General features: G+C 35.8%; 1 protein-coding gene across 2 annotated transcripts in view; it reads right to left on the reverse strand.

The window, feature by feature from the left end:
* Window positions 1-13950, reverse strand: part of NSD (Nuclear receptor binding SET domain protein) — a 442610-nt gene that overhangs the window by 195750 nt on the left and 232910 nt on the right. For both annotated transcript variants that reach the window (XM_090392494.1, XM_090392492.1), the window contains exon 8: window positions 5403-5606. In XM_090392494.1, coding sequence (XP_090248620.1) covers window positions 5403-5606 — 204 coding nt within the window. The remainder of the gene's footprint in view (window positions 1-5402; window positions 5607-13950) is intronic.

The following is a 13950-nucleotide window of genomic DNA, read 5'->3' on the forward strand; positions in this document are numbered from 1 at the left end:
TTTCATTCCAATTTTTGCTACAGGACTCTGAACACCACCTCTTTAATTATCACCACCATGTATGTCAAATTACATTCACCAGAAATCTGGTAAACACCTGCTAAAGATAGAGGTGACAGTTTGTCTTTTATAGATATTAAGAGATGAGATCTTTTGTTGATAGAAAAATGTGGGAATAAGATGATACTAATTCAAAATTCTACCAATAGGTTCAGAGATTTCAGAAATATAAGGGATTGAAATATGAGTGGATACTTCCACCTATCAAGAAATTAGTTATAACCTACAAAAACATAGACTAAACAATTAAATAGGATCCTTGATGAAGTTGTTAGCTGGGATCAAAATACTTTGTATACGTTATGCGCCCATTTTGGAAGGACTCCTCATTTATATGGTCTCCAAACAATTCATAAAGAAGGTTGTCTAGTAAGACCCACTGTGAATTGTATTGACTCTCCCACCTAGAGAATTGCTAAATTTCTTTCACTTTTATTACCTGCCCATACTGAGCAATTCAGATCATTTATCAAGAATTCACAGATTTTCTGAAGGGGAAAAAAAAAAAATTAAATATTTGGCATTATTATTATTATTATTATTATTCAGGCCTTCATGGAGTCAAAAGACTCATCGTGGGAGGTCCTTCCCTCCTAATGTGAAGATTTTTAAATCTGTTATGCAATCAGGATATTTCAATTAGCGGAATATTGACACTTAACACTCTTAAAAAACATTTTTCCTTCTGATATCTTAGAGCGCTTTTCCTTTGCCATCAATTCTGGTTATTTTTCTTGGAAGAACAAAAATCTATAAACAGAGTGAACTGACATGGGTTTTCCCACCCCCCCTCTTGCCAATTTTTACATGGAAAATTTTGAAAAACGAGCCATAGACTCTTTTTTCTAAAACATAGGCTCTAAAACCTTATATCTAGCTAAGATATGTAGATGATGTGTTCTCTATATGGCCTCATAACCCAGACACATTAGATTCCTTCCTCAGTCACCTCAATAGTCTACATCCAAGAATCCAGTTTATGATGGAAAAGGAAAATAACAATAGTTCACCCTTCCTAGACACCTTAGTAACATGCCTTCCTAATGGTAGCCTTTCTTTCTCTGTATATAGAAAACCTACTCATACAGGCAGATACAGTCACAAACTCTCTCACCCACCCCTCTCAGCAATATGGCACTATTAAAACTCTTACCAATAGAGCCCACAATCTTTGTTTCAGTGAAACTGCCCTTTCAATCGAACTCAAAAACACATACACAACACCTTCCTTTCCAATGGCTAAAATGACTACAGAATTAAAAAATTATCAAGTCCTTCCCCATTCCCCGACCATCTCTTCAGAAATGCCATCACCATACCTTACATCCGTGGTACATCAGAAAAAATAGCCAGTTCATTAAAAAAGTACAACCTCCATACAGCTTTTAAGCCTCACCGTAAACTTGCTACCCTTATCTGTTCCACCAAAGACCAGCTCCCTCCTCTCTCAGTGCCTGGAGTATATAGAGTACCTTGTTCCTGTAAACTGGCTTACTTCAGACATACAGGCAGATCAGCAACCATCCGGTTAGAAGAGCACAAGTCATACATCAGCAATCACGATTATGGTCAATCTGGCTTTGCAGACCATGTTTTGGATACAACCCACAGGATCTCCTGGAAAAAAACCACCATGCTCCACCATGGTAAATTCAAAAAAGAAAGACTATTCTTTGAATCTGCATCTGCACTCAGGAATCAACCGAAATTAAACAAATACAGTTGCATTAAACTTCCCAAAATTTGAGGAAACATTAATTATCAGAGATCCCTCTTTACATCCTAGTATCTAGGTGGTGCGCCCTCTATATAGGACTTCAGTTTCACTCACTATTGTATTATTTTTTTGTGTGTGTTGTTACAAAAAGTTTTTTTGTAATCCCTGAAGATTTCTCAGCACTGAGAAAGGATTAAAATTAGTTTTAATCCTTTCTCAGTGCTGATAATATTCCATTAAACCTCCAACATGAATTCTTTACAGCACTTAAGCCTCGACACACAGACAAGCTGTCACCTTTAGCTGGTGTTTACCTGATTCCTTGTGAATGCTAGGCAGACAGGCTGTTCTATTCTATGGAAAAAAAAAAAAGAATTAGCAAACATCAATACTACACTGAATACATAAAACCTGAAAAGTCTGGTCTGTCACAGCATAGTATTGAGACTAAACACAGTATCCTGAGTGATGAAACTTGTTTTCTCCATAGAAGTCGTTTTCATTGAAAAGGCATTCATATTTAAAACTACTTCTATGGAGAAGATGAGCCTCATGTACTTCTTTTGTGGTAGTTAATATCTTTCCATTCTATATATAAATGCTCTTTCATTTTTTCTCTATATTTCTTGATCATTTCATTTCTGTTGTAAATACCTAGTTCTTTTCTAATGTCATTTTTTATATGGTCTATTTTGTGCTTCCTTCAATTGTTCTAAAAAATCTCATTTCTGATGCCTGAATTTTACTTTGACAACAGTATATTTCTGAACAATATAACAGAGTGAGAATGATTATTACTTTGTAAAATTAAGATGGATTTCTTGTCTTGTTTTTTATTCAGTGTCCTTTTCATTGTTCCACAGAATTTCTGAAATGTCTTTATTTTTCTTTGTCAATTATTTATGTTATTATGCAACATAAATGAACTGTGTTACCTGTTCTATTATTCCATCTTCTGTGACTATTTCTGATCTTTATGTTTATATGATCTCTATGTTTAAATGACACTTTTATTTTGCAAAATTTTGTTCAGCTTTCACATCACTTTTGTTCTCTTCAATTGCTTTTACAGTACTCTTTTCTTCATTTCTAAGCTTCTTTAATAGTCTCCAGAACATTTTGTCCCCCTCCTAATATTTATATTCTGTTCTTACTAGTCTTCCCATGATTTCTGTTTAGCAAGTTTTATACAAAGCTTAGCTCATACAAAAATCTGGCTACGTTATGTCGATGACGTCTTTGGAGTCTGGAGGTCATTCCGAACAAGAGCTACATCTGTTTCTAGATAAAATAAACCTTCTTCACCCCCTCATCAAATTTACGTTAGAAAAAGAATCTCCACAGGGTCTCTCTTTCCTGGATCTACACATCCAAAGAAAAGAAGATGATTCCATCTCCACTTCTGTGTATCGAAAGCCGACCTTTTCAGATCGCTACATCCACAACTCTTCTGCTCATCATCCTTCTCAAAAATTTGGCATCATCAAATCACTGGTAACCAGAGCACACAGATTTTGCTCCTCTGAGGAATCTCTAAAACAAGAATTGGAAATAATCAAAAACACAGCCATTCTAAATGGATACAATCCTAAAACTACTCAAAAAATCATCAGCCACTTCTCCACACATCAAACTAGACAAGAACAAGCTCATAGGATTCCCATACCGTATGTCAAAGGCATCTCAGAGCAACTTTCAAAAATTATGAAAAAATACAATCTTGCTGCGACCTACAAACCCATCAACCAGATCTACAACTTGTTATCTTCGCCTAAAGACAAACTCCCACCTCTGTTAATACCTGGCATGTACGAGGTACCATGCTCCTGTAAATGGTCGTATTATGGGCATACAGGCAGATCTGTTCTTAAACGCATCTCTGAACATCAAGACCACATCCGTCTCATCAAGTGGCAGAAATCTAGCCTCTCCCAACACAGAGTTGAAAACCTAAACCATAGGATCCACTGGGAAAAGGCCAAACTTCTATACAGATCTTCATACAAACATGAACGTTTATATAAAGAAAGCGCTGAAGCCCTACTTCACCCCAATTTAAACCACAATGATGTCCTTGCCATTCCTAAAGTATGGGAAATTGTCATACAAAATTGTATAAAATAATTAAATTTTAATGTAAATCTAAATAATCTAATGTTTTTTGTTGTTTTTTTTACGCTAGAAAGTGCTGCTGCACACATTTGGATTCTATTGTATTCATGTGCCCTAATTAAAAAAAAAAAGACCTATTACAGTGGTTTTATGTGTGTTTATTTAGTCACGAATTCTCCACAGGTTTCTTTATATAATCTAGCTTTTACAGTTTTCTCCAGATATAATCTTTTGGGCATCTGCCAACTTATATTGCTAAGAACTTTCAGTATGCTTTCTTCTTTTGCTTGTTTAACTTTTTGTGTCTGCCATGGTATTCTTATTTTTCTACCTATTCCTGCAGACAACTTCACCATATGCTTCCTCAGCTGAATCAATGTTTTCTTCAGAGTTTGTCACTGAGACTACAAGGTTTGGTTCTTATTTACAACTGTTTCATTCCCCCCATAATGTTTGTATAGTTGAGCCTACAATTTATCTGTAAAGGTTGCTCAGCTTTAAGTCTTTATAAAACTTATTAATATATTTATCCTATAAAACTAAGTGATGGTCACTTCCAATTTCAAATTCGCTGTATGCTTTTGTATTCTGAACCAGCATGAAGATATCACTATCCACAATGACCTAGTCAATGAATCATTTCTTGTATCTTCTCTCCAAATGAAATTGTGCACATCTTTGTGAAGGAATATTTTGTATGTAAAAGGTGTTAGTAATGACTAGCCCATATCCTGAGCAGATATCTAGCAGGTACTTACCATATTATTAGCTTTGACTTTTTCTCTAAATTTTCCCAAAATGTGTCTACATGCCTGCTGGGATATAGAAATTCCTACTTTGCTGTTTAGCTACCCAGCAAGGACCACTTTTTAAGAGTAACTTCTCGATCTTTTTTTAAATGCACAGTCTGGGGAAATACAAACTATTATTTCATTAGGCAGTTTATTGTAGCTGCTTGTGTTAAGTTTTCAAAAGATTTAAGAATGATTTCTTTATTTGCCTTTGCTGTTGCAGCACAAAATATAATTGCATTATATACAGATTTTTTAAAAAAAACAAACAGTATACTACCATACAGTTCCTGTAATGGCAAAATATTAAGAACAGCAAACAGGTCAACAGTGGAATATGTGATTAAAATCACTAATGATAGATCTCATTATTCTGTTTTGAATTCTTATCAAAGGCAGATTGCTTGGTAATCTCCACCCCAACAGGTGATACCACACTAAAGTGAAGAAATTACTTCCAGAAAAATGAGTTTAATTAATCTTCAGAAAATGAGATGAAAATATTCTGTGCTTTATATTTGTGTGTGTTGGGGGTAAGGTGGTGCCCATGGATAAAGTGATGAAAACTGATTCTCAAAAATGTCCATAATATGCATAAAATACCTAATAAATTCAAAAAACACTTTCTTAAATTGCTACATCTATAAAAGTATTCTAGTGTTACGGGTCCAAAATTTATTACTGGAATATATTTATTACTGGTTGTATACAAATAACCTAACCTTTAGAATTCCTGGGTTTCTTTGGATTTTCTGCATAACAGGATAAACAGGCATGCAGTGGACAAAGAATACTACGTCCTTCTACTCGAGCAGTTAAAGGATACCTCTTAAGACAGTCCTGATGATAAAATTTGCCACAAGTGCTCAATGTACATTTCCTTACTTGGCCTCCACTATCTTTACATATAAAGCAAGAGTGATTTCCTATAATAAAAATTTTTGCAGTTATCATTTTGAAATAGTAGAAGCTATGTAAATAGAAATAATCTTCATATTTATAGCAAAATACACATCTGAATATTTTAAATCATGAGCCACCTACAGATCATGATTAATATTCTCTCAAAATATATCAAAAATTGAGGTTGAGTCTTAGGTCAAACTACAATCAATAATAAAAATACAGTAGAATCTCTCTTAAACTGGCAACAATGGGATTTCAGCAATTCCGGACACGACATTTTGCCTGATAACTGAATATGTATTTCAAGAACTTACCTGTTCGTGTTTTGCAATGCCATCTGTAGAAATTGCTGCATGTGAAGTTCATTGGTCATGTTTTTCGATCTGCCAGCCATAATTAAATAAATAACATCAAAAATCGTGCGGATTTTTTAAAATGTAAAACACATACACATAATTTTATTTTTCACAAAATCAAATTTAAACAGCATTGAAAAATTACAGTACATATTATCACATGAAAGTTGTTGTGAATTTCTTAGTGTGACGACATAATATAACTTCAAATGTCTGCCTGCTTACAAGATTGTTGCCAGAGCTTTAAAAATTCACTGTGTATACAATGATGTTTCATAACACCATGTGCTGACATAGATGAACATCGCTCAGCAAATCTTATGAAGGTCCGTAATCCTTTGTCAGCTCCTTCCACATAACTTTCTTGGTGAGTGCCATCATCCTCATCTTCATCCTACTCCTCGTTATTTTTCTCCTTTCCATACACATTCAATTATTTCGTCTTCATCAAAAGAGAGAGAGTGACGGGCGAGAATGGAATTGTTTGCATCCACCCAAGCCTGCACCTCCTCTTCACTAACCTTCTCCGAATGTGTTATTAAATCCAAGTTGTTGGACAAGGGACATGTCTGAAAACCATGAAAATCTTTGTCACTTGATTCATAATCTTCAAACATGATCACTGACCATGACCACAATTTACATCAACAGCGACAAAAAGTAATGTTCTTTACATTCTTCCAGGCAAGAGACAAAGTAAACATGGCATCTTTCAATGTGAATTGTTTCTGAAAATCTTGGATGCTACCTTCAAAGTTCACATATCAAACGCATAAAAAGGAAGCAGTAGTTCATCTTTATATTCTCGATGACTCCTTGGTCCATTGGTTAGATAAGGCTTGTTACAGTGGGTGGCAGAAACATAACGCAAATGTTTTCCACGTTTAAGTATTCTGCGTGGGGATGGGTGCAGCAATTGTCCAACAAAAGAATCACTTTTGTGTCACGTGGTAAACCCTTTTCCCTTAAATGCTCCTTCACACTGGGCACGAATACACTACGAAACCATTCTTTGAATATGTCACAATCCATCCATCCATGCGTTCTTTTGTGACTGATAATGGATAGGCAGATTTTTCACATTTTTGAAGCACCATGGATTGCAGCACTTGCCGACCACTGAAAATCTTAATTTGTGCATACCTGCAGCATTTGAGCATACCACCACAGTTACGCGGTCCTTGTTCTGCTTAAAGCCATTCGGTGAGGCTTCTGTTGCACAAGCCAAAGTCGATGTGGGAAGGCACTTCCATAACAATTCAGTCTCATCAGCATTATATATTTGTTCCACAGTCATATTATTTTTGTCCGCAATTTTCTGAAACTGCTCGATAAACTCATTTGCAGACAATTCATCGGCATTCCTCTGTTCACCAGACACTTCTAACTTATGAATTCCGTGCCTTTTTTTTGAATCGGTCAAGCCACCTAACAGAAAATCCACACTCGCATTTCATCTTCATTTTCCCGTGCAATTCCTTCGCTTTTACTTGCAGCATCAGTTCAGAAATACAAGATACTGCTGATCTTTTCAGGTCAAACAACTCGTATAACACACGATCTAATTCTTCACAACAGGATTGGTGTACAGTTTTCCAATTTTCTGCGTCTTTTGTAGATTTTGTTTGCATTATGAATCTCTGGAGTTGACCACCTTATTTCTTTATATCGTACAAAGTTGAACTTCCAGCTTTATGTTCCTCTATTAATTTCGTTTTGCTGGCACCTCTCTCCATTTTCTCCAGCAATTTGAGTTTTAACTTAAGAGTGAGAACATTTCTTACATTTTGTAGGAGTAGCCATAGCGACACCACATGGGCTAGTAGCATACATATACGAATGCAGTTTGTTGGCACAAGTTCTGGCTGTGCAATATACAAAACAACCCACGTGATCTCTCTTAGCCATCAGCCATGGGGAGTATTGTATGAAGCATACGTTCAGAAGTTGTGTGTCCCGCGCGACTCAGGTGTACAAACTACAGTGTTGCCAGAATGCAAGCCCAATGCATATTTTTCTTATCTCATAGGCTTAAATTTTAGGTTTAAATTTAGACCTTCGAAAGTGCCATCGTTTTGTATTGAGGTTAATTGGATGCCAGGTACGAGAGATTTCAATGTATTAATTAAAAAACTTTAATCGATACCTTCCTATATTTCAGCAATGTTTCATTGCCATCTTCTGGGAAGCTTGCATCCTAAGAACATCAGTCCAACAGCCAAGACAACCCAATTTAGCCTTCTAGGGGACACCTTTAAGACTCTAGGACTAACTTCAGTTTCCTTCTTCAGCCTCATTTGCTCGTTGTTAGTGCCTGCATGCACATATCATAAAACTATGATATGTCCCCTAGAAGGCTAAATTGGGTTGTCTTGGCTGTTGGACTGATGTTCTTAGGATGCAAGCTTCCCAAATTTCGGGCAGTCTCATGCACCCAAATTTGTTGAGGTTTGGGAAGTTTTTTTTTAGAGCCGAGGCTGATTCCAGGAATAATCTTGCATACTTTCATTTTTCATATTTGCTGCAATGTAGTAAGGTGGCTTTCTTCCAGCGTATTCTGTGGTGAGGAGAATTAGCGAGGAGATTTTATCAGATCACCTCTTTTTATCCTGTCCACCAAACTCTATAACCCACATTCCTTTAATCTGTCTAAATAGTCAACATTCTAGAGCTCTGATACTGTCTTAGCTTGCTGGCCTGGCTGAGTGGTTAGTATACCTGCTCTCCAGCCAATAGGCTGTGGATATGAATCCCACAATGGGCATAGATACGTGGTAGATGAATTCCATTGCCTCGTTAGATCATTTCCCTTGAGAAAATTCCATGTTTGGTCTCCAGAGCAGAGTTTTGGGGCTAGACAAAATAAATTTTAAAAATAGGGAAAAAAATCTTTAGTCTGCCCACAATACAAAGTGTACTATAGGTCAGCAAATAACCTTTTGTGGGAGAGAGCTATCTAAAAAGTCACTCATCTCCAGACTCTCTCCAATGTTTCCTCATCACAATTCATTCTTACCTTATCTTTCACAAATGACATTAACAGTACAGGATACCCCAAACCACAGCTTTTAGATTATCATGTTTTGTAGATTTTTAATTTCAACACATTGTCCACAATTTAATTTGCTTTTACTGTTAAGGAAAAATACTTATTGATACATACATTTCTGCCAATATTATGACTATCAATAATGAAGTTTCAGTACTCTAATACGTAAGATCATTCCTTTAAGTACCTCCCCAAAAAAAACATTAATTTTTAAATGCACATAACACATTTTTTCTATGAGCAAAAATAGGAAGTCAAATTTCAATGAATATATGCAGTTTCAAAACATATGTGAATATGTTGCAATTGAAGTTACATTATGATTGGTCGGTGAATTTGGAGCTCGTGTAAAAGTGGTAGTTTTTATCTGTTTTATGTTTTTTCCTTAAAAAATTAGTGTTTTATAGTATATTAGTGTAGATTTGTGTTTTTAGTGTATTCAGTATTTTTTATAACATATTTTTTGTTAAGATATTGCTATAATAAATATAGTTCAAAATGGTTCCAAAAATGCACAAGAAGCATAACGCTAAAAAGAGCAGCAAGGTCAAGAACAAGAAGGTTTGCCCCACTAAGGAGGTTATTGAAGATGTTGAGAAGTTTACTGAAAATGAAATGACCTCCAAAATAGTGAAATTAAAGCAGATTATCAGAGACGACACAGGAATTACAGAAAGTCGAGGTGTTTGAATCAACATAGGGAGGAAAAGAAAATTAAGCAGCAAAATGGCATCTAAAATTTTATGGTATCTTCTAAAATGAAGATAAACTGCATATCTTTCACCTACTTTGTAATGAAAAATATAAAATACTTCAATTGATTATAAAAGAGAAGATAAATAGAAGAAGAGGACAGGGAAGATGAAAAAAATCTTGGCTAGCAGACATCACACAGTGGACTAGCATGATTTCTGAGGGACTGTTCAGAGCGGCTGAAGATGGCACTCAAAGAAGACTCTCTGTGTTAGGTCCCGTACCAGTTATAAGTGCTTCAAGACTCCTGATAACCAAATGTATTCAGGTGTAGGCCATCCGTCTTATACAAATCTAATCTTCCCGAAAGCTCACTCCACGTGACTTCCCTATTTGATTCAGTTCTTCTTAAATGGATGATTTTACTGTTCATGAGATTTTTAACATTCATCCGAATAACCACATCTCAAAGGCTTTAAGTTTTATTTTTTTAAATCTATGTTATCTTCAAGGTCCAAGTTTCTGCACAGTACAAACCATACACAGCAATTTAACCATGCGTACTCAAAGCTCTAAACTGCAATCACACAGTGTGGATTTCATCAAATGAAAATTTTTTCATGCCATTACAATTCTAACTTTTATTTCCATTTCTGGATTGCTTTCTTCATTTAACCAGCATCAAAGATATTTAAATTTTGTCACTCTTTCCATTTGTTTCCCATTTAAAGGCAGTGCTGAATTAAGAATTTGTTTCTTGCTTATTACTTGCCTTAGTATCCCAATGGGATACTAAGGCAAGGAATGTGAAGTCATTAGTCTCTATATGAGTTGCCCAGTCGTGATGTTTCATGTGCAAACTTTGTTCACTTACACTTGGATAAAGGATTAAACCAAGAATATAATTTCTTGGTATACCTTTAATTTATGATTGTAGTACTAGTAACAGTATTTCATGTGGGAGTGAATTTGAAGCCATGTGGTGTAAGGTGGAAGCTAACAAGATCAGTCACATAGTGGGGGTGTTGTTATAGATCTGGTGAATTGATTGTTAGTGATGAAGAAATGCACCACCAAACAGAGACAATGGGAGTGAAAAGAGTAATCATAATGGGAGCCTTTAATTATACAAATAGTGATTGGGTGGCAGTAAAATCTCATGACAAGAATGAAACTGAATTTATTGAGTTCTTGTGGGACAATTTCCTCAAGCAGCATGTGACAGAAGGAACTCTAAGTCAAAGAGTATTAGATTTGATTATAGCATCAGAGGGTGTTTCAGTTAAAAACGTAACTATTCATTCTGCCTATGGCTGGTAACAGTGATCATGTGGTACTCACTTGGGAAGTGAGTAAGTTTATGAATGTTCCATTAGGAAAAGGTTACATGCTGAATTACAAAGCAGAAATTGTCGGTTGCTGGATGGGGAGAATATCAACAGTGCATGGGAAGCATTTAAAAAATACTTAAATGATACAATATCAGAATGTGTCCCGAAAGTTCGAAGAATAAATAAGGTAGGAGTTACACAGAGGTGCAACCTTATTAAAGCAAGAGATTCGTAAGAAAAGGATGATGTCCATTATGAAAATTATAAGAAGCAGGCCAGAAGATAAACCCAAAGAATTCTATCGATATGCTACAAGTAAAAGAAAGAATGGATATGAAAAAATAACTCTTCTGAATGCAGATGATGTGAGGTTGACAGATGCAGAAGAGGCTGTTTAACTAATGAGTGCCCATTTTGCTAAAAGCAATCAACCTGGTGTATGCAACATTGAGTTCACTGCTACCTCTTCACTGAATGAAGAAGTGCGGTGTATGAAAATGAGGTATTAGAGCTGTTTAACAAACTGAATAAGAATTCAGCAATAGGGACTGATGGGATATCAGCACAGGTGCTAAAAGAGTGTTCAGCTGAACTGGCTATTCCTTTGACCAGGTATAATTTGAGTCTCAGAACAGGAAAGATTCCACAGGAATGGAAAGAATGTATGGCAATCCCATTGTGCAAAGACTGATGTGTTCAACTATTGACCAATCAGTATTTCAGGAATGGTGGTGGTGAAGATTTTAGAAAAATTGATTATGGCTCATATTCAGAAATCGGTTGACAGTGAATTTCTACTTTGCAATGAAAATCATGGGTATACTAAGGGAAGGTGATGTTTTAGCAACTTGCTCACATTCTATAACAATGTTACCTTTGAACTAGACAAGGGGAATGGATATACTTGATACTTTTGGACTTTGCTAAAGCTCTTAACAGAATACAGCATGGAACATTGTTGAATAAATTGGAAAATATGGGTGTGGATTATAAAATACTGGCATGGTTAAGAGGATGGCTGACTGACATATCAAAAGTGGTATATGGGGGATATGAATCTGCAAGATTTAAGGTAACCAGTGGTGTACCACAAGGATCAATTCTTGGTCCACTGTTATTCAATATGTGCATTAATGATATTGGAAAGGATTTTTGAGAGGCAACATACAGCTATTTGCTGATGATGATGAAAAGATAGGTAGGGTAGGTAATCAGGAATGCGGCTAATATGCAGTTCTTGCAGAATGATTTGAATAGGCTGGAATTGTGAACATGGGAAAATGGATGTCAGTAAATGTAAAGTCATACGCTTTGGCATGATTAGATATCCAATGTCATATTATATTGGTGGGATTATGCTAGAAGAAACTGATGAGGCTAGGGATCTTGGAGTGTTAGTAGATAGCAAGTTGAAGTTCAGGGGCCATGTAGCAAAGATTGCAAATACAACTCAAAAGATAGTTGCAATGCAGAAATAAACTTTTAACATGTAAAGATAGGAATGTCATTTTGCCTCTTTACAAGGTCTTGTAAAGAGGCAAAATTGGACTATTGTGCACAGGTCTCCTGGTTTCCGTTTTGATTCTGATACAGTGGAGAGAGAGAGTGCAAAGGAGTGTGTTAAAAATGATATCAGCATTGTGGAATACTGATTATGAAGACAGATTAAGAATTCGTAGACTGTAGACACTAGGAAACAGGAGTGATATGATTGAGACATACAAACTTCTGAAAGGATCATACAGGATTTCAGTTGATGTAATTTTTCATTTTATGAAAGGTAGGGAAAGGACAAGAGGACATCCTTGGAAGCTGAGAATGAATTCTGCTAAGAAGGGAGGGCTTTAATTATTCTTTCATAAGGTGGTGCATAATTGGAATGGATTGCCACTAGATGTGGTAAGTGCAAGCAGTGTGAATCAATTCAAGAATAAGTATGATAGCTGGTGCCCGTAGCATGTGGCATCCCTCGACGAGTCCCTAACTCCCTGGAGGTCTCTCTTAATAATATTCGCAAAATACTCTAAATATTGTACCTTTAAAATGAAAGATATCTTCACAAAAAGAACACTTTAGTTTGGACAATACCTGGGCATGTTTTCTGCCAACAATACCAATTGACATTTACACATTTCAAACAATTAGTATACCATTTAAAATGTTACAAGCTGCTGTTTTCCATACATCATTGCAGAAGAGTATATTTGATTGAATTTATACAAATGAGAGAGAGAGAGACTAAAGGAAGTGTGTTGTGGACTGGCTCAAGTAAAGATATATGTGTTATTTTGAGTAATGATTGGTGATATTGTTTGCATTTCAGTAAAATTTCATTCTTGTACAGTTTGGCCTGATTGCACAGTTTGTTGACCGCTATAGGTTGCTGGTTAAGTTTGTGGAATTTGGAGATTGTACTGAATGAAAACAAAATGGGAGTAAAAATGAGATTATGTTTCACCAAAACTCAAATGTGTTAACAGTACAGATTTTTCAAGGATGGTTCATTTCTTGCTTTGAGAATATGTGTAGGAAAATATGGAAGATGCGTGTAGAGATAAAACAAGAGAAGTGAGAAGATGTATATGGAGAAAGTGCAATATTTTGATGAACTACATGGTATCAAGAACTGAGAGAAGGGAATAAAGAGCGAATGTTAGAATACAGTGAGACGCATAACACTGTTATAAATAAAAGTTCACATTAGACAGCATATGGTAACTCCCATACCTTACTGGGTTTTGGGAGTGAAACCTTCTGCTAGAAGAAGTGGTAGGGTCACACATGCCCTTTCCACACAGAGTTAGTGGAACAATCACAAATACCCATGCCAAGATTCAAACCTGCAATCTCTTGGCAGGAGAGCAGATATGCTAACCACTCAGCCAATTAGGCAGGCTTGGTAGTATTAAATTAAGCAAAATAGTGGGCAAGAAAA

This window comes from Typopeltis vanoorti, chromosome 5 (assembly GCF_054136105.1).
Source record: "Typopeltis vanoorti isolate ZY-2024b chromosome 5, IOZ_Tvanoo_1.0, whole genome shotgun sequence".
Classification (NCBI taxonomy): domain Eukaryota; kingdom Metazoa; phylum Arthropoda; class Arachnida; order Uropygi; family Thelyphonidae; genus Typopeltis; species Typopeltis vanoorti.